This window comes from Eurosta solidaginis, chromosome 3, assembly GCF_040869045.1.
Source record: "Eurosta solidaginis isolate ZX-2024a chromosome 3, ASM4086904v1, whole genome shotgun sequence".
Lineage (NCBI taxonomy): Eukaryota > Metazoa > Arthropoda > Insecta > Diptera > Tephritidae > Eurosta > Eurosta solidaginis.
The window spans coordinates 248,845,557-248,870,924 of NC_090321.1; the positions used below are offsets into that span (position 1 = coordinate 248,845,557).

At 37.8% G+C, this 25,368-nt stretch overlaps 1 protein-coding gene across 1 annotated transcript; it reads right to left on the bottom strand.

The window, feature by feature from the left end:
* LOC137245352 (UDP-glucosyltransferase 2-like) lies at positions 1–24,651 on the bottom strand. The gene is made up of 6 exons (XM_067775861.1): positions 24,494–24,651; positions 6,204–6,365; positions 6,045–6,141; positions 5,473–5,931; positions 614–1,092; positions 1–532 (listed from the first exon to the last, which is right to left on the bottom strand). The coding sequence occupies exons 1-6, from the start codon at positions 24,494–24,496 to the stop codon at positions 131–133; spliced, it is 1,602 nt and encodes a 533-aa protein (XP_067631962.1). The 5' UTR covers positions 24,497–24,651; the 3' UTR covers positions 1–130.
* Positions 24,652–25,368: the final 717 nt, after the last annotated feature.

The following is a 25,368-nucleotide window of genomic DNA, read 5'->3' on the forward strand; positions in this document are numbered from 1 at the left end:
TTGAAGAAAATCATTTATTAATATAAATATAATTTTAAAACTAGTTGATCGACTTTACAAACTTACACCGCTATCGCTTAATACAAAATCTAGCTTAAAAGAATGAAGTTCACTAGGTAATCTAAAATAATTATTGAGATTTTTGCTTTCTCTGCCGTTTACTGAAGCCAAATGTCACACGTATAGTCCAGCGAACTAGAACGATACAAAAGCTTAATGTGACAGTTAAAGCACCAATAAATAGTGCTGCCACATCAAGCAAATATAATTGATACCATCTCAAATCCATACCACCAGCACGTAAATGTCTGGCTCCGTTATGACGTATCACATAATCGATCCAATATAGTGCGGTCTCACGTGGACCCATAGGACGATCATGAAAAATGTGCGACACACGTTTTATATTATCACGATAGGTGACATTGTACAGCAGCTGGTGAAGGCTCTTTTTCAGCGTATCACGTGTTAGCGTATGAAAATCCAACATTATAGCATATCCACCAATTTCCGCTCTCTTTAGATTTAACAACTGTAGGAAGCAAAAACAAAAAATGCGAAAAAAATTTATTATTTGTTAATAAAAATTTTTTTCGAGTGTTCGATTACTCACCTGATCACTATGAAATGGCATTCCTAACATTGGCACTGCATTGTGTACGCCTTCTTGTGTGCCAAACATGCCGCCGTGTGTGATGAATACACGTACATTAGGGTGTGCTAATATATCACTTTGAGGCAGCCATTTTTTTACCATTACATTTTGTGGTAAATTGATTATACTTTCGTTTTCAAATTTCCATAAAACTCGTTGTTTTATGTTTCGAAAAACTTCGAGGAATGCTCGTAGCTGTGCCGCGGGCATATCTTTACTTTCAACTTGGCTGCCTAAACTGAAATAGATGGCGCCATGCTCAGCCTCGTCCAAGAACGATTGAATTCCTGTGGGAAGCGGTTTTGGAGGATAAATGTGCATACCACCAACATGAATTATATTATCGGTAATAGGAGCTGCTGCCGATAATGGTGTATAGCTGTTGATCAATATCGCTGAGAGATTCTTTTCCATTGCTGATACACTGGGAATTTTTACTGAAAGTTAGAAAAAAAAAACAATAAAAAACATTAATATAAGTTTGGGAAGAAATAAATCAAGCTTTATGAGCTCTTCAACGTCTTAAGAACAGTTTTTTCTCAGAAAATGCCTATTATATATATGATTGTATAGGTTCACATATCCAATAAGCGATGTTCTAATGTCCCACGGTTCCTTACGGAAGGAGAAATGAAATGGTATGAAAGGTTCGAGATAGTTGGGTTGGTACCAACAAACCGCACCAGTCATTCCAATTTCGCCTTCACTAACGCTATTTAAAAACAACAAGGGAAGCAAATTCGCTGAGACCAATTCTCAAATTCGAATAAGCTTTCCATTGATCGCTCACTTGATCGTGACACATCTTAATCCCCATTACCTGGGTGTCAAGAGCAGGTGGTCCGAATCATCGGTATAAGCTGTCAATGCAATCAAAACTCAGCTAGCTTTGTTTACGCAGATATGCAGAACTGTCGAATTTAAAACTGCTGGGTCTGTCTTACATAGTTAAGTATCTTGGGTTATTCTTAAAAGCAAGCTTGCACCAAAGTTTAATGTGTAACATAGAGTGTCGTAGTGCTGCCGAGGAGCGAACGCTGGGTGCTCTCTTTAAGGGTGTTATATTCGATATGGTGGCCAAGACGATTTCCTCCTTAACTTTCGAGTTTGATGGAAAACATTGGACACTTCTTCAAAATGTTGGAAGCTGTGTAGTGATTAGCTATGGTTGGAACAAACGAGCCCAGCAGCTCTTTCCTAACCGGATAGTTGCAACCCAACACAACCTCACCTAATCCCAATCATCAAGTATAAATAAAACTTAGTAGGGCTGCTGTTTTCGTAAGAATTAATTGGAAGTCAGTTTCACCGTTAGGGTATGTGATAGCACAATGGACCAACATATAAGTTTCCATGTGCGCTATTCCTTAACTGAACGGCTGCCAATCAACATAATCTAATCTCAATCAGCAAGTATGAAAATAACGTGTTAAATATTTCTGACCAGTAGGATCTCGCCGTTCTGCAAGAGCCAATATTTAGCCTGATGATCCGAATCTGGAACAATCAAGGTAATCGTTAGCAAAGTCTATCGGCCTTAATAAGAAGAAACATCGGTATTGGATGTACAGAATGTAATTGAAGTGTAGTCATTATATTATAGCGTAATGTGAGAATAATGTACGTGGTAAAGTTAATGCGAGAGAAAATTTTGTTATCGGTCTGCTTTGGTTATCGAAGGATAATGGCCATATTATACATTTATGGGCGGCCACCGTGGTGTGATGGTAGCGTGCTCCGCCTATCACACCGTATGCCCTGGGTTCAACTCACGGGCAAAGCAACATCAAAATTTTAGAAATAAGATTTTTCAATTAGAAGAAAATTTTTCTAAGCGGGGTCGCCCCTCGGCAGTGTTTGGCAAGCGCTCCGATTGTATTTCTGCCATGAAAAGCTCTCAGTGAAACCTCATCTGCCTTGCAGATGCCGTTCGGAGTCGGCATAAAACATGTAGGTCCCGTCCGGCCAATTTGTAGGGAAAAATCAAGAGGAGCACGACGCAAATTGGAAGAGAAGCTCGGCCTTAGATCTCTTCGGAGGTTATCGCGCCTTACATTTTTTTTTTTATTTTATGTTTTCGGTTTATTAATTATGTTATAGATGAGAAAAATACGAGCTAGAGATTTGCTTTGGAAGTGTTATAAATTTGCTTTAGAAAATAAAGTATACCGACGAGATATATATATTATCGATATGTTATCAAAAATTTATTGATGTGTTATGAAGAAGCTGTCGAGTTTTGTAAATTGTAATTGTTTGTTATCAAAACGTAATTCATTTGTTATCGAAAAGTTATAAAATTTCGAAAAATAGCAATGTTCTTATCGGAGCGTTTTATTATCGGAGTGTAGCCATATATTTCCGAAAAGTTATCGATATTTTATTAAAAGGTTAGCGATTTTTTATCGAAAAGTTAACGATTTATTCTCGGAGTGTTTCCAGTTTGTTATCGACGTGTTACAAATGACTCGTCAGTTTGTTTCGACCCATGATACCGTTAAAAATTTAATTTAAAATCGCTAAAATATCCGTAACCCGTCGAACACAAGCCAATAAGAAACCAATGAGAAACCTATACTCGACGATAATAATTCAGGGGTCGAAAAAGTTCTGGTCAAAAAATTGTCCTAGGTGAAAATGTTTGAGTTCCTAGGTATCCCTATAGCAATATCATGCCGAATCATGCATCCTTTTTATTTTTCGAACTTTTTCCAAAAAAGTCCACATATAAAAGTAAAATCTGTGTTTTTATCTTTTAAGTCCGATAGAACTAGTTAAACTCAGACTTTTAAAAATAAAAGTCCCGAAATAATAGTTAAATCAAGACTTTTATTTTTTAAGGCCGAAATAAAAGTCCCGCTTGATAACAAAGAAACGGATTATCCGAATTAAAAAAATTTGGTACCAATCGATTCTCCTGGATTTCTAAAATTTAAAACCTAATGGACTTTTGAAAATTTCTGTTAGTAATACTAGAAATTTATCATAAACAAACTAGATCGAAAATCTCGTAGTATAAATGGTGAACTTGCAGTGGATTTTTGCAATAAATTTCGTTCCAATACAACTATTAGAGTGAAAATTGGTAAACCGCATTCTGCTATGATAGGAAAGCTTTCCAAAAAAAGAAATGGTCGTAATCGGTCAGTGGCCACGCCCCTTCCTATGTGTAGAAATTTCCGCACAGAACATGCGATATTTGAGTATATAAAGTAGCCACGTTATTTAAATTTGGCACGTAAATTACTCACATTGCATGTAGTTGATCCACATAATTTTTTGGGCAATGGGCGTGGCATCAACTACTTTCCAAATAAAATTTTTTGGACTTTCAAGTGCGATAACTCGTACATACTGTGAGCAATATTTTTGAAAATTGGTAAGCGAACTTCATATTTGTATTTGTACATGCCGACGGAAAAAGTTTTAAAATCGAATTAAAGTCACACCCACTTGTATACAAAAAGATCAAAACTGGCTACTTGAATTCATTGCTAAGTACGTGAATATGTCGGAGTTATTTCGGGAATATTGCGGGATCATTTGGGGATCCTTCCGGTATCATTCCTGGATGGCTTTCGGGATCCCGTCAGGGTCATTTCGGGACTTTTTCGGGATCATTTGGGGATTTTTCCGGCATCATTTCTGGATAGTTTTCGGGATCCGTCCCGGATTCCGTGAGTATTATTTCGGGACTTTTGCTCACAGTATGTACGAGTTATCGCACTTGAAAGTCCAAAAAATTTTATTTGGAAAGTAGTTGGTGCCACGCCCATTGTCCAAAAAAATTATGTGGATCAACTACATGCAATGTCAGTAATTTACGTGCCAAATTTAAATAACGTGGCTTCTTTATATACTCAAATATCGCATGTTCTGTGCGGAAATTTCTACCTACGGAAAGGGGCGTGGCTACAGACCGATTACGCCATTTCTTTTTTTAGAAAGATTTCCTATCATAGCAGAATGTGGTTTACCAATTTTCACTCTAATAGTTGTATTGGAACGAAATTTATTGCAAAAATCCACTGCAAGTTCACCATTTATACTACGAGATTTTCGATCTAGTTTGTTTATGATAAATTTCTAGTATTATTAACAGAAATTTTCAAAAGTCCATAAAGTTTTAAATTTTAGGAATCCAGGAGAATCGATTGGTACCAAATTTTTTTAATTCGGATAAGCCGTTTCTTTGTTATCAAGCGGGACTTTTATTTCGGCCTTAAAAAATAAAAGTCTTGATTTAACTTTTATTTCGGGACTTTTATTTTTAAAAGTCTGAGTTTAGCTAGTTCTATCGGACTTAAAAAATAAAAATCCGAAAATAATTTTTATCTTGATCCAAATATATTTAAAGTCCAAAATTAATAGTTTTGCAAGGACTTATATTATAAAAGGAATAACAGTTTCAGCCCCTGTAATAATTCGCTATTGGTAACAAGCCGATAATAAAACATTATTTTGTCAGTCTCGCTGGTTGCTCTTCTCAAAAAACGCGAAATTATTTGCTCATGGTAAAGTTGCTCTGTTGGTGTATATCCTCAACTCCTAGGCGTACCAGTTAACATAAAAATACTAGTTTTTCAGACCTATAAGTTTACGCATTAAACTTCGCCAGTACTTGGTCATGGCTCCTTTCTTTATTCAACTTACAACAAGCTCGCGTGCGGACAACTATTTCTCACTTCATCTTAAGTAATTTGATATGCATAAAACAAACAAAGATACTACTAGAACTGAATAGAAGCAACAGGGTGACATTAGTTTGAGAAAAGAAAACACCATTAGACTTTCTTACTTGTCTTCTGTGCACTTACTTGATAAATGTCCAAAATATTTCTTCACAACAGCATCCACCATTGGAAAATATTTAAATTCGCGACTTATATCACTTCGAATAATAGTGTAAACATTTTGTACACGTTCCCAAAAGCTCATATGATCCGTTAGGGGCAATGAACCATGCGGCACATAAGACCAAGGTATGATAATACCAAACATTTGACTCATATAATGTTCCATAGCAAATGTGGCAGTGCTTATCACGGGCACATTGTAAATATGTGCCAAAGCTAAAAATGCATCCTGATAGAATTGCTCGACCAGCAAGAGATCATAGACACCTTCAGTTTGATTTGCATTGATAATTTCTTGTACTTTAGGTTGTTTGAGCGCATGCTCTGTTGAGGCGATGCCCTGCGTCTTCAACATATACAAAAAGTCACGCATATCTTTTGGCATATCAAATAGCGAATTCGCGCCGGATTTTGTTTTTACTATTCAAGTTGGGCGGGGGAAAGAAAGAAAAATTTGTAAACAAAATAAATAAATTTAAAAAAAGTATGTATGCAATCGTGTATTTAAGCTTTGCTTTTCTTAACCAACTCACCTTCCTTCCAATAATCATAAACCGGTTCGATGAGTATTTCTGTGTAGTTGTAGCCCAATTTGAGTGGTGCAAGCGTAAATGCCGTTATCATGGTTACCTTGATATACAATTGAAAAATGAATGTTATGCTATGTTTACTATTTTCTTTTTAGTGACTACCTCATGCCCGTGGTTGACCAACTCGCTTATCAGCGCGCTATGCATCATGAAATGACTTTTGCCCGGAAATGCATAAACTGCAAGAATTTTGGCGCCATCTATTTTTGGCGTTAAAACTGCCAATGATACGAGTAGTAATAACAAGCTTAGAATTTTTGTAAGCTGGAAATAATAAAGAAAATGTATATATTACTAGAAGAGCCGGCAGACGTTGTACTGCCCTAAATTTGGCCTATCTGCAAACATTTTAATAAGCTTTCTCCGTCTGAATCTCCCCTCCACCCTCTTCACTTTTTCCTAATCCTTTTATTCACTCCTTCCTCAGTCTTTTTCGCTTCATCTATCTCCATCTTCGTCTCATTCTATCTCTTTCTCAATCTCCTTCTCCTTATCTCTTTTCTCTTCTCTCAATTTCTTCTTATTCTTCTCCATCCCTTATTGCCTGTCCCAGAGGGTGGTATGTATTTTCTTCCAGTCCCAGTCCCAGTCCCACTCCGAGTCTCAGTCCCAGTCGGTCTCGGGATAATATATTACTCTGTACTAAAGCATTCATCAACAGCGTTCATTTGATATCCATATTGTATAAACACTGCCTAGGCATTCACTGGCCCACGTTTTTGCCTATATCTCGAGACCCTAGTCACCCAGGGGTATGAAAATTACCCTCTGCTAAAGCACTCATCAACTGCTTTCATTTGATATCCATATTCTATAAACACACTCTAGGGGTACCCGGGTCCACGTTTTGGCCTATAACTCGAGACCCTAGTCACCCAGTCACCTATCCTATATTTCAAAATAGATCAAAATACATACGGGTGCAAAACAAATTCAAAATCGGTTCAGTAGTTTAGGAGTCCATTGGCCTCAATTGTGTGACACGGGTTTTTTATATATTAAGACTAGAGCACCCGGTAGATTTTGTTCTGCCCGAAAAATGGTTGCCTATATTTCAAAAGTGAGCCTCGCTTCTCTTCTTCACTCCCTATTCCATTCTCTTTTACCTTATATTCAATCTTTTTTCTTATTCCATTCACTCACTCTCTCCCACCTCGATTTCGTCATATAAGGAATGTCTGCTTCAGCTGACCGGCCGATTTTAATATCTTTGCTTCTATCAATACCCTGCAAAAAATCGTGCAATTAATCCCTAAAGATATTGGTTTCCGATAGATCTCTTTTGTTTACATCTGGGCATAATTGATCCCATTTAGTCCCTTTCGGGTACAAATATTAAAAAAAAGGCAAGGAAGTTAGTAAAATAAAAAAGATTAAAGGTGATTAAATCGAAAAAGCGGTAATCTGGAGCCCTATACCGAACCTAAATTACTAGGACTTAAGAACTACGCCGGACTTAGGGTTCGATTTTCTATGAATATTTTTTATTCCTTTTTGAAATGCGGTCGAGCAACTTACATAAAATAGATTTAGTGGCTCTCCAAACAATTCGATTATGTTTCTGCCATGAAAAATGCGACCGGACCCTATTTGAGTCCTTATTGAACCGAAAAGGTCCCCATGTGGGTACAAAGGGGCTTTATCCTATCGATCCCTTTCGGGTATAATTGGATATAATTAGTCGTTTCATAGGACATGTTCAAACAAACGGGAACTGTTCAACTCATACAAAGAGATCAAAACTGGCATTTGTCGCATACTCCTTTGCGACTAATCGCATTTTTTGCAGGCTAACTACGAAATTATATGACACTAACACAGGTACAATTTTTAAAATCGCAAACATTTGTAAATATACGATATTGATAGATAGTTATGAAGTTCCCCTGCTCGATAATATTTCTCTCTGTGATGTACCTACTGTCTCAGTAAACAGAAGCGTAATCTTGCCTCATCCTCCTCCTTTCCATGTTTGATCCCCACCTCTCCTTCGTAACCCGCAACTTTAATTTTATCGACTGTTCTCTTTTCTACTACCTCACTCTCATACAATATCTCTCCTTTTCACAAAGAAAAGACTTATTGTAGCTTATCCAATTCCCACTCCCATCTCATATTTTCCTTTTTATCTTTTTCAGCCTTTGGATTTTTGTATGAGTCTCGCTTTCGCTTTCGCTGTTCTTCTCAGCAACCAACCAATGTTAAACCCTTATTCAGACAACACCTTTTATATCAGTATGGTGAAACACATTAATGGATCACCCTTGGATTCATTTTGATCTACATCTCAGAATATGGAACCACTAGCCACCTACGAAACTAGCGGAGCGATGGTTTTTCAAATTGGTTCATCTGATCTTCAATTAAAAAGTTACCCAGATATTGCATTCGTTTTTAGTTGTAAGATTTAAGTACCCCAGCTATTCTTGTTTCGCGATAATTGAAACCAATTGGGAGCACCAAAGGAGGTCAAGTCTTTCTGGCTCTCTGTCCCAAAATTTCGACTGAAATACTTTCTTGGCTGGGAGCGTTTACAGCTTATCATTACATTTCCCCTGATACCCGCCGTCCACAGCAAGGACAGGACCACAAATCTTCCGGACAACTTTTCTCTCGAACACTCCAAGAGTCATCTCACCTTCCCTCGACACCGTCCATGATTCCGAGCCATACATAAGTACAGTTATCATGAGCAACTTGTAGATCTTTGTTTTTATTCGCGGTGAAAGGACTTGACTTTTTTATTGCCTTCTCAGTCCAAAGTACCACTTATTGATAAGAGCTAATCTATGTTTGGTTTCTAAGCTGAAATTGTTTCTGCTGTTAATGCTTGTTCCAAATAGACCAAATCCTGTACAGTCTCGAATGTATATTCGTCAGTAATATCGTGACTGCAAAGGCGCAAGTGCGCCGATTCTATCATGGTTAGCAGAAAGTACTTCGTCATGTCCTTATGTACCGCCAGACCCACTTGTTTACTTCCTTATCCAATGCCGAGAAGCCAGAACTCACAGCGCGTTAATTCAGGTCAATAATATATATAAATATCATCAGCATATGGCAGTAATTGTCTGGTGTTATAATAAATTTTACCATCACGGTTTAGTACTGTAGCTAAAACTATCTTCTACAGCATTTTGTTAAAGAAATCGCACGAAAGGGAGTCGCCTTGTCTGAAGCACGCTTTGGTTTCGAATTTCTCGGAGGGATCTTTCCCAGTCCTTAGGGAGCTGGTATTGTTGATGAACGTCATTTGGCAGAGTCTCGTGAGGTACCTCCGTAGTTCAAGCAAATCGCTTTGCGGAAAATAAAGTTTCTCAAATAATAAGGCTGTCAAGGAAGTACCTCTATACCAAATCTCAAAAGAATATTATCATAAATTCATTTTTTTAGAACATGCCGGTGCCTGGTTCACTTCCTGGAAAGATAAGAAGGAACATGAACCCAATTGTGGATCTATGGTATCATCAAGTCCCCAAGAAAACACACACACAGAATTTCATCAGAACCGGTCCAGTCGTTTAGGAGGAGCTCAGTTACAAATACTTGAAGGTGAGGTTGAACTGACCGGTCAATAACGACCTCACATAGACTGAATGTTTCCATAGTGTTACCAGAATTTGTTTGACGACCAAACCGCAAGAACCCCAATCAGGGGCCAGGACTCATTATATAGAATAACTCCATCCTCCTGGCAAATACTAGAAGTTTTCTAGGACCTAGCTAATTGTTGCCTCGAGATCTGGCAACTCTGCCGCCCCTCCTGGCGAGCGCAGGACACGAACACAGAACGTTCTCAACCGTTTCTTCCTGCAGCTCGCAATTCCTACATCTTCTGCTACGGACCAGGCCTAACATATAAGCATGTGGCGTCAGAAGGTAGTGTAAGGCACTGCTAGTATGCCCATCGTCAGCCTTAAGTTCTCTATCTTCAGAGATATAAACCACAAACATAGGTACAGAAGAAATATATATATTAAGATATATATATATATTAAGCAACTAGATAAACAAAATAATTCTATATACTCAGATAATAAACTAAATTAAAAATGCAAAACAAATAAAGATCAAATATTTTATAACAGCATAACTTAATCTGTCCAGAGAAACCGGATATATAGACATATAAGTGTGCGTACTTATTTTTAGAATGCACTTCGAATAAACAAAAAAATGTGCGATAGACTGTTGTGTATATGTATATATGTAAATGCAAAATATTTACAATAATTTGTTTGCCATTTGGTAATATAAAAGGTTAACAACTTAAATAGGCTATGCTTAAATATTTTGCATAATTTATGTCTATGTGCATATTAAGGTGAACCAAAACGGCGAGATGTCAATTTGTTATCGAAGTGTTACCGGCTTGTTATCTGTAAACTAGAGTTATTGACAATCTACCGATGCCCCCAGCGGGTTAGGGGGTCCCAATATACCCGCGGTAGGTATGCCTGTCGTAAGAGGCGACTAAAATACCAGATTCAAGGGGCTGTGTATCGCAACCCTTCAGGTTGCCAGCGCAATATATAGCTTTTCCAACCCCAATTGTCAACCTCACCTACCCACGGCGAATCCTTTTTCACCAACAGACGAGGCTCTGGTGACCCCAAGCTCCTCATGGGAGGGATGGCCTGAAGATTTAATGTGGCCATATAAATCGTTCCCGAAATGGTCGGGCTAGCACCTTAATGTTGCTGTTTTACCGGAGCGTACCGGATCTGTATTCGGCAAAGGACCGTCACATCGATAACACTCTCCAAAGCCTTCGGAGAGCAACCTCACCGCTACAACAACAACAGCAATCTACCGATTTTCAGTCAAACAGATAATGATATGTTATCGAACATGTATTGATTTGCTGTCACAAATAGATTGGGTATTAATTGAAAGGCGTTTAAACGGTTAAGCGCCAATTAAGTAAGTAATCGAAAGGTTACAAAAAAATTATCAATTTCCTATCGAAAAATTATCGACTTACTTTCCGAGTGTTGTCGTTTGTTTCACGGCATGTTATCGATAATCGAAAAATAACGATTTGCTTTGAAAAATTTAACGATTGGTTACCGATTTGTTATGAATAAGATATCGAAAATTTATCGATTGTTTATAGGAATGTTACATATTTTTGACATTTTATCGATTTCTTATCGACGACTTATTGGTTTTTGTAACAGATCCCAATAAAATTTCACTATAAAATCGATGACGCATCTGTAACCCGTCTATAATCATATGATGAGAAAACATTAAGAGCGATCGATCATAAGCGCATAGCTCGATGATAGTAATTCGCTGTCGATAATAAGCAAATAATAAAACAATGACTTGTTGTTATAAGTTGTTACAAAAGCCGAAGACGAAGCTCTTTAGAAAAAGGAAAAATTTATTTGTTTTTGGTGATGAGAGTATTACTTTCGAAATAAACCAGCTTTGAACCCATGTCGTATGTTTTGTTTTTTACCGTTTAGTGAACGTATTGTAACGAATTTTGTTCAATTCCTCTTATATGCAACCTACTACTAACGTATCGCTAAACTGTTGAATAAATAACTCCAATATTTAATCTTGCAAAATAACCTTTATTAAAGTACTTCACAATAACACTGATACTTCACAACCAATAGCTTGCTTAAATGAAACTGATTGTCGCGCCCCCACTGTTGCTGCCTTTTTATACTCTGTGATTTCTCGTTCGCATCTTCTAGGCGCTTCCATTTCCAGAATCTACTAGTTCGCCACAGCTATAAAATTACTACGTTTTTAGCTTCCCATATGCGCGTGTATGTGTGGACGCAATTATAATTGCATACTTTTGGGAGCATCTCAGATAAGATATTTGCATGTGTTTGTATGTGTGAGCGACACTTGCACAACCATTGCATACTTTCGGGAGTATCTCAGATTTATGCATGTGGTTGTGCGCTGCTTCTCCGCTGCGTGTATGTACATATGTGTAGACATAATGATTGAATTATTGATGTGCATACAAGTCACTGCTTAGCATCGGCTTAGATATGATAGTATCCCTTAGTGCTGCTAATATTCGTTACACTGCCCTCCACCTAAGTCAAATCTCTCGATCTAAACGCTGCCAGCCTTTCCAAATGAACCACTTCATTTTGGTTCGTGGTTTGCCAATGGTTTGTATGCGGTAAACTACATCGTTGATCTGTTTTATAACTTTGTATGGGCCTTCCGAATTACACTGCAATTTCGGGGACAAACCTTTTTTTCGTTGTGGGTTGCATAACAGCACCAAATCTCCTTCCTGAAAACCTTCCGAATTAATTGCCTTATCGTATTTGGCTTTCATCTTGTCTCTCATAATCTTTGCTCGTTGCCTTACAAGATCGTGTATCTCTCTCCGCTCTTCTCCCAAGACACCAGTGGATTTCTTGACATTTCTCTCCGCATCGGCATCTATCCCAAACTTCAAATCAGCTAGCAGTCGAAGGTCATTGCCAAAAATTAATTTTGCAGGGGTTTGGCCCTTTGTCTCATGCACTGCTGATCGGTAAGCCGTCAAGAATAATGGTATGAGGGTATCCCAATCCTTATGGTACTTGCCTACTACTTTCCTTAAATGCTCCTTCAAGGTTCTATTGAAACGTTCCACCATACCATCGGACTGAGGATGCAATGCAGTTGTCCGTGTTTTTCGAATGCCCAATGATTTCCACATTTCCTGGAACACAGCTGATTCGAAATTCCTGCCTTGGTCAGAATGTAACTCCCTTGGTACCCCATACCTTGCAACCAAATTGTTTGTAAACACTTCTGCTACTGTTTCCGCTTCTTGATTTGGGATTGGGTATACCTCTGGCCATTTGCTGAAATAATCCATAACCAACAGTACATATTTGTTTCCGCAGTTGCTAGTAGGAAATGGACCCGCGACATCCATAGCGATCCTTTCAAATGGCGCACCTGAGTTATATTGCTTCATCTGGCCATGACTTCGGGTTTTGGGCCTTTTCGTTCTGCTGCAAACCTCGCAGTTCGTAATCCACTCAGTGACCGATTGACGGGAACCAACCCAATAGAATTTCTGTTTAATCTTCTCGAGCGTGTTTGTGATTCCAAGATGACCTCCGCTTAGACCATTATGCAGCTCGCTGAGTACGTCAGGAATCCTCAATAGCTTTGTAGCCTCTCGATCCACCGTGCCAATTGTCCTTCTGGATTACGGAACTGCAGAAGCCATTTCAACTCTGCGTGATCTGTCCTGACGCGGAATCGCTGGCCGTATAGGTACTTGTGAAAATGCTTAATGCACTCTACCAATGCCAAAACCTCTCTCCGTGTAACGCAATAGTTCCTCTCTGGTTTTCCAATCGCTGTAGTATGCAACTACCTTTTCCTGTCCATAGACCAGTTGTTATAAAACGCCTCCTATAGCATATCCACGCGCATCTGTATCTAGAATAAAGGTTGCTCCTGGAATAGGATATGCCAACATTGGGGCAGTGCACAAACGCTCTTTCAATGTTTGGAAAGCCACTTCTTGCTCCTTCTTCCATTCAAAAGCTTTATTTTTTCTTGTAAGCTCATGGAGGCTATGGGCTACGCTGGAAAAAGTTTGGTACAAATCTCAGGTAATATGTGCACAGCCCAAGGAAGCTTCTTAATTCATGCAAGTTCTGTGGTCTTGGCCAATCCTTTACTGCCTCTATCTTTTCATTCGCTGAACGGATACCTTCTGTCGTTACCTTGTGACCCAAATAATTTACTTCCTTTTTAAACAGCGCACACTTTTTAGGACTTAGTTTCAGACCAGCGCCATCTATTCTCTGGAAAACTTCCTCCAAGTTTTTAAGATGTTCATCGAAGTTCTTGTCCAATACGATGATGTCGTCCAGGTATACCAAGCATGTTTTCCAATGCAGTCCTTTCAATACCTGATCCATGAGTCTCTCGAATGTAGCTGGTGCATTACAAAGTCAAAAAGGCATCACTGTAAATTGCCAAAGACCATCTCCCACGCTGAAGGCTGTTTTCTTTTTGCCTTCCTCCTTCACTTGCACTTGCCAGTAGCCACTTTTCAAGTCCAGTGTGGAAAACCATTTCGTACCAGAGAGCGAGACCAGAGTGTCATCAATTCTTGGCAATGGGTAGCTATCCTTTTTCGTGCTGTCGTTCAACTTGCGGTAGTCCACGCAAAACCTCATCTTCCCATCCTTCTTCTTCACAAGTACTACAGGTGGGCTCCATGGAATAGCTGATGGTTCGATGACGCCGCTGTCGCTCATTTCTTGTTTCGCCAGTGGAACACTACAAGGAGAATGACGTATCTCTCCTCGCGTCTACAGTGTCAATTTGATGTTTCACAACATTGGTGCGGCCTGGTTTGGAACAATCCTGGTCAAATATGTTTGCGTACTTTAGGAGCAGTTGCTTTGCCTTACTCTGATAATCTTCCTCTAGCCCCTCCGTCCATGCCGTGATGTCATTTGAAAGATCAGTATTACTAGGTGAAACGTGTTCCTGGAACTGTTCACAGTTAATAACTACTTCAGCCTCTTGGCATCTTGCCAAAATAGCTCCATTGGTCAGTTTGAGTAGTGAGTTGAACTCATTGAGTACTCTTCCCGGAATACGTCCATCTTGATTTGTCATAGCCAGGGGTTTTCCTACAAGTACGTTCAGTGTTGATTTGTTTGCTGCTTCGGCAACCCACAATTTGTTTGTCCCACAATCTCCATCAACCTTTGCCCAGATGACTGCTTCTGATTTTGGTGGTATTTGCTGTCTCTCTTCCACTAGCACTCATTTACTGCTGTAGCCTCTCTCGTAGCCGAAATTAAGTGGAACATCCATGTTTTTATATCGCATCGTCTTGCTTTGCATATCGATCTTGATGCCTTGGTCGATTAAGAAGTCCACTCCAATTATGATTTCATCAACAATTTCTGCCACTATAAAATTGTGTACTACCGTGATGTTCCCAATTGCGACTTCACTTGATACTTCTCCTAGAACCGTGGTGTCTTCTCCAGTGGCTGTACGTAATCTTGCTGCAAGCAATGGTCTTATCCTTTTGTTGACTAAATCCGCTCGAATGATGGAATGAGATGCACCCGTATCTACAGTCAGTAAACGTTCCTTTCCATCCACATGTCCTCCGACAGTAAGATTGTTTGACCTTCTTCCAATATGTGAGATAGAGATTATGGGGCACTCAATTGAGGAAGCCAGCTGTCGCCCCTTGCGGCTGACTCTCTTTAGTTTAACGACTGAGTAGATTTGGAGGTTTGCTCATCTCCTTCATCCCTGCATTTGCGCCCACCCACATTGTTGGAACTATTGGGATTGGTACTGCAATAACGCGCAATGTGCCCTGGCTTTCCACACTTAAAGCATTTGACAGCACCATCGTTTTTCTGCTGCATTTCTTTTAATGCTTCTAAAATTGTGTCTACCCAGTCTGGCCTTTCCACTTCCACGCGATGAGCTTTGTACGCTGGCTTACTCAAAAGTGAGGCATTTTCCTGAGTTAGTTCATGGGATACTGTTTCAGCAAATGTTTGCTATGGGCTTGCGTATGTAGCTTGCTTTGTTTCGACGTCCCGTATGCCATTTATAAAACTCTGAATATTTACCCTTTCAGTGTATTCCACAGGTGCGTCCGCATTCGCAAGATGAGCCAATTTTTCAATGTCTGAAGCAAACTCCTGCAAAGTCTCGTTAGATTTTTGGTAGCGATTTTGCAATTCTATTTGGTAGGTCTGTTTCCTATGCTCGCTTCCGTAACGTCTCTCGGCTGCGGCCATCAATGTTTCATAACTGTTCCGTTCGTACTCTGGAATAGTTTGTAAGATTTCCGCTGCAGGCCCTTTCAATGCCACGAACAGTGTAGCAAATTTATCTTCCGCATTCCAGTTGTTCACTGCTCCTGTCTTCTCAAACTGTAGCTTAAAGACCTGGAAAGGAACAGAACCGTCTACGGATGGTGTTTTTACCTTTGGATTACTCGCTGAAACAGTTGGGCGATTTAGTTGTAACTGCTCCATACGACCCTTCAAATGATCGACTTCTGACTGAAATTGAGCCATTTTTGCATCCTGCGCTTCCAGTTTTGATGGTTTTTCTGCCGACATTTCAGATATACGTGCCTCTTGCGCTTCCAATTGAGATATCATATATGTCTTTTCGTCTTCCAGTTGAGATGACACTTGCGACGTCATTTCTGAAATACGTGCCTCCTGTGATTCCAGTTGGGATGCTATATATGCCTTTTGTTCTTCCAGTTGAGTTTCCATCTTGGATGTTATACATGTCTCCTGGGATTCTAGTTGAGATGCCATATGTGTCTTCTGTTCTGCCAGTTGAGATGACACTGTCGATGTTTGAGCAGATATTGCAGCCAAAATCGTGTTCAAGTCTGTGCCCGTAACCGTCTGCGATGTTTCGTTTTTCTCCTCAATTTTTGTTGTTGTCTCGTCGCCATCAAGATGAAAGACATACTCTTCCACGTTAATTCCTTCTGCTTCCATTTCCTCTCGTAGTCGTGCCTGAAGTTCGAGTTTATTGCTGGTTGTATTCAATCCATTGCTCTCCAACTCCTTCTTCAGTTGCTTGGTCTTCAGTTCACTCCACTTTGTCATGTCCAAGCTGTATTCGCAATCTTCGGAATTTATTCAACAATTCCTCTTCTGACACCAATTGTAACGAATTTTGTGCATGTGTGAACACAATTATAACTGCATACTTTTGGGAGCATCTCAGATAAGATATCTGTATGTGTTTGTATGTGTGAGCGACACTTGCACAACCATTGCATATTTTCGGGATTATCTCAGATTTATGCATGTGGTTTGCGTTGCTTCTCCACTGCGTGCATGTACATATGTGTAGACATAATGATTGAATTATTGATGTGCATACAAGTCACTGCTTAGCATCGGATTAGAGATGATAGTATCCCTTAGTGCTGCTAATATTTTTTACCCCATACAGCATTTTTTGAAATTATTAATCATATTAAAGTCTTTTTCGAGTCTCCACCATGATCAAAATAAGCATATATGCGCTCATTTTCTGATCAGAAAAGACTCTCTCGTCGGGAGAAAATGGTACCATACGCGCGACTACACTTGGTGAGATTCTTTTAACCTATATTTCTAATCAGTATTTAGTCTTTTTCGAGTCATATTTACCATCATTTATAAGTCTTGTGGGAATAAGTTTTAAGTGTGTTTTAAAGCTTCTGCGATTCTTTCTCGAGACATTCAAGAGTCTATTTGGAATCTTATTTTAATCATTTTTTGTGATCGCTTTACATTTTGTTATTGCTTTTTCAATAAATCATATTTCACTCATAAGAGGGAATCGATTTCGAGTCTTCTTTTGATCGCAAAAATTGATTAAACAGTTTCTAGTCGTCAAAAGGAGTCGAAAATGTCTCATTGTAGTGATTTATACTTTAATCAATCTTCCATATGCTATGTGGGACAGTATTGAAAATTTTCAATACATCTATGTAGTTCATTTTTTCAGGGCTAAATTTGATTCTTTTGAGAAAATCAGAATAGCTTATCAAAACCGATATATTTCTGTTAATCTCAAATACAAAATCTATTTATTCCTATCCATAAGAACAGCGGAAGAGAGGAGGTTCTTCTATTCTTCATTTTTACACAACACATTTTTGCATGTCCTGAACAATACTTATTATTTAAGAATTCATCAGCTTAACACCGGCTTATAATAATTGAATATTCATTAATACGTGTTTCTAAGAGAAACTGAACATATTTATTTATTTATTTAGTATTTTATGACTATACCAAATAGAAAGCGGATATTTTTGTCCCACCCTAATGTACATATATGTGGTTTAGCAAGCACGTGCACAGATGATGATAAAAATGCATTGAACATTATTTACGCATGCTTTGTATATGTGGGCGTTGGCACAAAGCTTAGTGGGTCTTGGTCATTCAATGTCAACACCTTGGCTATGAAAAAAGTGCACACGCACAATTTGATGTAAAATTAAATATTTTTTCTTTAAATAATAAGAAAATACAGTAGAAATAAAAATATTTCATTGACCTAAATATTCTGTTTAAAATCAAGAAAAACTTGAAATAAATTTAGTTATGCTTATTAGGGTGGGTCGATTTATTAACCGATATCGCGCCTTCGATTTTTCGATAGGATTTGGGCTCAGGAGAAAAAAGTTCCACTACGCATACCTAAAAAAATAATTTTCGAGCCTGCGAAATTTCTTTTTTTTCACTTTTTTTCGACTTTGATTTTTAAGGTTTTTTTTTCATGACCTACTAAAAAAAATTTTCATTTCATTGTAAAATTTTCATGTATACCCTGTCCGACCCAAAAATGTCCGCTTAAAACGTTGTCGATAACAGATTTTTGACAAAAAAAAATACTTTTTGGCCAACATTTTTAGCGGACATTTTTGGGTCGGACAGGGTATACATAAAAATTTTACAATCAAATGAAAATTTTTTTAGGTAAAAAAATGAAATTTCTCAGGCTCGAAAATTATTTTTTTGTGTATGCGTAGTGGACCTTTTTTTTCGTCAGTCCAAATCCTATCGAAAAATCGAAGGCGCGATATCGGTTAATAAATCGACCCATCCTAATGCTTATACTGGACATCTGGACAATGCCGTATAATACTGTTTTCACACAGAAACTTAATGATATCATTTCACCTTCTAATGAAATCGTAAATTTTTTACTTTCACACATAAGTAGCTGCTCGATTAGTATGAAGGACGAAATGTCAAGCGAATAAAATGACAATGCTATATGACAGACAATGACATTTACTTTGACAAATTACATTTTTAAGCACTGAACATACCAAAAACTAAGAAACTGAACGCTCCCAACACAGTTGCATTGGGCTTTTGATTAGTCACTAATGAAATAATTATAGATTCGAATCTTGTATGGAAGATTGAGCTCAATAAGCGTCTTAATGTAGAAAACTGCCTTTATTATTCAATAAGCCGTGTGTGCGAAAATAGTATAAAACCCGCGAACATGGTCTATATACATTCTAGAAGATAATGTTACTCATACGCCCTGTCGCATATGAAATTGAATACACACGAGGGATGAAAATGAACTTTCATACTAACTATGTCGCAACTTAATCGACGCTTCACGTTTCAATCCTAGTTTGTGAGAAATCAAAAGGAGGGAGGAGTTGAGTATGATCCATTAAGCAGGAAAGGCGTATACAAAAGCGCGGGGCTACAAAATTTCTAAGGTCATATGCAAGTTCTACTACGTTGGACTCACAAAATGGCTCATATCTCTAAAAAGGCAAGATTTACGGCTTACGATGGGTATACTAACTGGACACTGCCTTTTGGTGACACATGCTTATAAGTAAGACCTCTATAGTAACATATATTTAGGAAGTGCGAGCTGCGGGAAGAAAAGCTTGAGCGCGCTCTGTGTTCGTGTCCTGCGTTCGCCAGGTCAAGGCACCAGCTACTAGGAGCGGCAGAAATGCCAGTTCTCAAGGCAGCAATTAAGCTAGGTCCTAGAAACTTCTAGTATTTGCCAAGAGGACAGTATTATTCTATAACATAAGTCCTGGTGCCTAATTGGGGGTTTTACGATTGATCGTCATTTAAATTCTGGTAACAAAATGGAATTCAGTCTATTCGAGGTTTTTATTGTCCGGCCAGTTCAATCTAGCCAAACCATGTGGGAATATTACAAACAAAATGTACCAAACTAGCAGACCCGTCAGACGTTCTTCTGATCTAAATTTGGTCTATCTGAATACATTTTAATAAGCTTTTTCCGTCTAACTCTGCCCTACCCCCCTCTTCACGTTTTCTTAATCCTTTTATTCACTCCTCCCTCCGACTTTTTCGCTCCATCTATCTCTATCTTCGTCTCACTCTAGCTCATTCTCAGTCTCCTTCTCCTTCCTTATTTTCTCTTCTCTCAAGTTCTTCTCATTCTTCTTCGTCCCTTATTGCCAGTCCCAGAGGGTGGTGTGTATTTTGTTCCAGTCCCATTCCGAGTCCCAGTACCACTCCTAATCCCAGTCCCAGTCCGTCTCTCGTCTACTTCCCGGACAAAAGGATCTTAAATACTAATATAGGCAAATTTATATAGCAAATTTCAGGCAAATCGAATAGGACGCATATGAGTATTATTAATTCATTACCGGCTTTGCATGCATATTTATCAGTTTTACCAGGTTGATGCGACCAAATCGGCTATCACAACGAAAATTACTTTAAAGCTCGCAGCAATAGCTTTCGTTTGATATCCATATTACACACATACTCTAGGTGTACCCGAGTCCACGTTTTCGCCTATATATCGAGACCCTAGTCACCCAGGGATACGAAAAATACCCCGTATCAAAGTACTGATAAACAGCTTCCATTTGGTACCCATATTGTACAAACACATCCCAGGATTAACTAGGCCCACGTCTTGATCTTAAGACCCTAGCCATAACGGTAAAAAAATATTCTATGTCCGTCTCCAGGTTCTAAGCTACCTCTCCACAAACTTTCAGCCAAATCGGTTCATCCATTCTTGAGTTATATCGTAGGGTTAAGACTACGTTGACAATGTAAGCGGAAAAATGTAATTATTTACGACATCACATTAGAAACTTCAAATATAATAGTATTTCTCCACTATTTAATGCAACATATAAACCATCCTCTTCAGTCACTCTATCTATAAAAAAACCGCATCAAAATCCATTGCATAGTTTTAAAGGTTTAAGCATTCAAAAGGACAAAGGGACAGAAAAAGCGACTTTGTTTTGTACTATGTAGTGATAGCAGATAAAACTTTTGGACCCCAGCGGGTTAGGGGGCTTAGAATATGCCCACGGTAGGTATGCCTGTCGCAAGAGGCGACTAAAATACCCAAATAATTCCAGGGGCTGCGTAGCGTAACCCTTCCCAAACACAATTTTCAACCTCACCCACCCATGGCGAATCCTGCTTTTTTGCCAGTCGAGCCTCTGGCTACCCGCAGTTCCATGAAAATGCGGGGTGGGGAGCAGGCTCGCGTAGATTCCATGTGATCTTTTCAAATCATTCCCGAGATGGTCGGGTTTGTACCTTAATGGTACTTGTTACCGGAATGTACGATATCTGTACCCGGAAAAAGACCATCAACATCTATAACACTCCCCAAAACCTTCTGGGAGTGTCTTTATCGCTAAAAAAAACAACAACATAAGACATTTGGGAACAATTTTGAGGATTTAATATCAAGTTATCTAAACCAACTTGTCGAAATGCCTGTTCCATATACATATATGGTCGACCTAGTACGTTAATGGTGACATTTTCCGCAATGTGCCGTATCAATATCCAGAAAAGTACCCCTTCGAGGATTCTCCTCACTGCAAGGAGAAGGGAGATGAAAATGTGATAATCTGTATACGTAGCACAAATGCACCCGACATCCGCAAACACCTAGGCTTCTCTTGGGCAAAGATAGCGCGCCACAAAACACACAGGGAAAGTTTGTTATCAAAAAAGCTACCCATGGTACATACATACTAGGGCGGGTCGATTTAAAAATCGCTCATTGCTCTATGAAAATCGTATTCTGGGGATCAAAATAAGAAACTTTGCCGAAGGAACCATACCTCTAAAACGAATTCTGATGTCCCCCCCCCCCCCATTTGGGTCGAACTTTTGGGTAGGGGCTATTTCAATTCTACCTGCTGTGTCTTGTGGTGGCTTAAAAAAAACAACACAAGCAATTTTACGATCTGCAATTGTGTCACAGTGATACCTTCATTTTTTAAAACGGTTGAATAAAAAACCCACACAACTATGTTTACGACGAGCAAATGCATCACAGTGATGCCTTGGTTTTAAAAGGGGGTTGTAAAAACGCTAATTTCTAATAATTTTTTTTAATTTCTTTCCTATTACTAAGTTAAATTCATTTTTTCATGTACATATGTTCTGACTAAATAAATTTCTAAAGAGAAAAATAAACTCCAAAAAGAAAAAACATAGGCATTTCAAAGTGGGATTTTTCAAAATTTGCCCTTACGACCTAAAGGGGGGGACATCAGAATTCGTTTTAGAGGTATGGTTCCTTCGGCAAAGTTTCTTATTTTGCTCCCTAAAATATGATTTTCACAGAGCAATGGGCGATTTTTTGCCTCCCCACAAATCGACCCGGCCTAATACATACTGATGATTTATCTAATCAGTTCTCACAGTTGTACCCTGAGAGAAATCTTTGATTACTCTCAGTGCGAACACAAAGTAAACTCATTGAAGGAAGTTCCAAGTTACTTCAAAAACATAACTTATACAATAAGGAATGTCACGCTGCCTACGAAAGGAAGATTGACAGCGTCGTTCTTCAGCTATAGGCTGCTTAAAGGTGCATGAACGCGAATTGTAACTAAGCATTATAGTAACGTTAAGAGTGACGAATTACGTCTAGTTAATATAACGAAATGTGAAACCGTAAAGTCGGTGGGGGTGAATTTCAGTGGCAAATGGGACAATTCAATACCGGCTCAAATTTTGTAGGAACTATAACGGCGTTCTGATAACTGGCATGCACAAGTTATGAAGGGAATACATTTTCTGACAGTCTAAAAACTAACGAATCCAAGCTGATCCAAAACTTAGGAGTGGAGTTGGTCAAAAGCATGCAGCAGATAATAGGCGCATATCTTTAAATAAAATTTAAATCTGCACTACACAATCCCGAAAGTGTCCTCTCAAACTGCACCAATTACCATGGAATCAACCTGCTTAATATCGCACATAAGGTTCCGTTAATTCAGGCACAATAGACCTGATATGTTGATTTTACTAGCTACATTTCTTGCTGTGTAGTTTTTTAGCCCAATCAATTTAAGTTTAAAAAAGCAAAATTTTTATTCGCTCAAAATTAGCATTGATTTTTGACAATTTTTTTCCAAGGGTGTTTCAATTTTTATTTTATTTTATTTTTTAATAAAAAGTATAAAATTATGCGGACTTGTTTTCGAAGAAAATCTAAAACACATTCCGGAAAAAATTTCAAAAATTAAACTGAGTTTTGAGTGGCTTGCAATTTAACAAACTCAAATTGACTGAGCTACAAAACTGCATACTCAAAAAAAAAAAATTCTGAAAATTCTAAATAAAAATTCGAAATTTTTTGTATGCGTTGTTTCAGTTACGCAATTCAATCAGTTTTTTTTTTCTCTAAAATTAATGAAAATAAAAAAACAACAAAATTCGGAAGTTTGTGCATATTTTTAAACAGTTAGCGAATATTCGTTTTTTTTCCAAAAAATTTTTAAAATTGGTTTCCATAATTTCAGTTCAGTCCATAATTTCGGTTACATTATTCTTGAAACTCTTTCTAAAATGAATGAAAATAAGCATACAAACACAAAAATTGGAAAATTTATACAGTTTTTTAAACATTTTTCGAATTGTCGTTTCTTTTTTCGAAAACCGTTTTGAGACTTGTTTGCATAGCGTCAGCAACCCTATAATTGAATTTTTTTCTGATACCAACAAAAATAAACAAAAAAAGAAAATATCTGATAAAATATGCTAAGAAGTTTCACAGCTATTCGCTTGTATGCAGCTGTATATAAAAATTAAAGACTTCTGTTGTCGCAGCTCACTAGAGATGAAGCACGCGAGTAGGGTTGCCAGATTTTTATTTCGGGTACCCGGGACAAACCTCAAATTTGAGCCAAATTCCCGGGATTTTTAAAAATTTCCCGGTACATGTGAAAAATAAGAAACACCTATATATTTGTATGGGTTGCTCATTTCGGCGAAATAATTTTTAGATAGAATTAGACTTTTTAACTCATTTATTTATAACAAATATTTTTATGAAACAGGCTAATAATTAATACGTTTACTGTGTTTAATGCGAATTCAATATTCTATGGATTCATTTTGCTAAAGTTATTTTAAAACACCACACTTCCCATGTAAAATGAATATTTAGGTGTGCGAAATGTCAAACATTGACAATATTCAGAACCACAGTAGGGATGAATTTTTCTTCTTTACAGAATTGCATGCAATATGCTAATGACCTGAATACAATCGAATCCGCAAATATGGCCATGTTTCGTAGCAGATTATAATTTATTAATTTAGATATTGTGAAAATACCGGGGCGTAGCATTTCACGGCGGGACACTTTAAAATTTGTTAAAAATACGGGATGTCCCGGCCAATATGGGACATTTGTCAACGCTACACGTGAGTACAAAAAATTGCTAAGCATTTCTAATTAAATATTAATTTTGTTTTTGTTGTAAACTTTCAATCCACACCAATACTTTTTTTCGTCATATTATTAAAATTCACATTTCTTTTTTTGAACTAAATTTACATTGAAAATTATCGTTAAATATTTTCTGTTTTAGTTACCATTTCTACTTATATAAAATTTGTTTTCAACTAAAATTTACACTTTTTATAATTATTTTTATTAATTAAAAAATTTGTAAAATCTTTTAAATCTTTATATTCTTTTCAGCAATGCTGCTAAACAGTTGTGATGCAAATTTTCGACTAAAATGTCAACACGTCGTTGTGCAATTTTTAATTAAATTTTTTTCTATTTTATTGCATTTACTGAAACATTACATATTTACGCATTCTACACATATGCAATTGTTATAAACTTACATACAAAACATCTTGAACTGTTTGGGCTGTGATTTTGAAGCCAACCGGCCAATGGATATATTTATTTGTTCAATATACTCGAATGTATGTATGTAGCTACATATGTAGTCATTAGACAGGTTCTGCTGCCACATTTTGTTAATTTAATTTGAATTAATGTTCGACTCATTTTACCATTACAAGTTTAAGCAGACAGAAACAAAACTTGTTTAAGTTCTATTAGAAAGTCAATAAGAAGCGTTCATTTGACGATGGACATTTATTTATTTTAAATCCTAACAAATTCAAAACATATATTTGTTACTTCCTTTATATTAGGTCGGTTGAATGTTTGTCCGCTTTTCATATAAATCTTGCAATCGATTTTTAAGTAACTTCTCAATGATTTCGTTAGGTGGCGCACGGATCGATATAATTAAACAAGAATTTGAAACTTTTAATTCAGAAGTCGATGACAGCCGATACAAAAAGATTCACTAGGGGGCGCACGGGATGAGATATTTAGAAAAATCAAACGGAACGGAGGGAATTTTGGGATCGATTTTTAAGTAAGTTCTCATTGAACTACAACTGTAAAACTTCAAAGATGGGATAATACGCCGAGAAAATTTAAG

Excerpts from the sequence above, each read along its gene's own strand:
- LOC137245352 (XM_067775861.1), bottom strand. Across the intron at positions 6,142-6,203 it reads TGGTCAACCACGGGCATGAG|GTAACCATGATAACGGCATT; the intron begins GTAGTCACTAAA and ends TTGTATATCAAG. Across the intron at positions 1,093-5,472 it reads ATATTTTGGACATTTATCAA|TAAAAATTCCCAGTGTATCA; the intron begins GTAAGTGCACAG and ends TCTAACTTTCAG.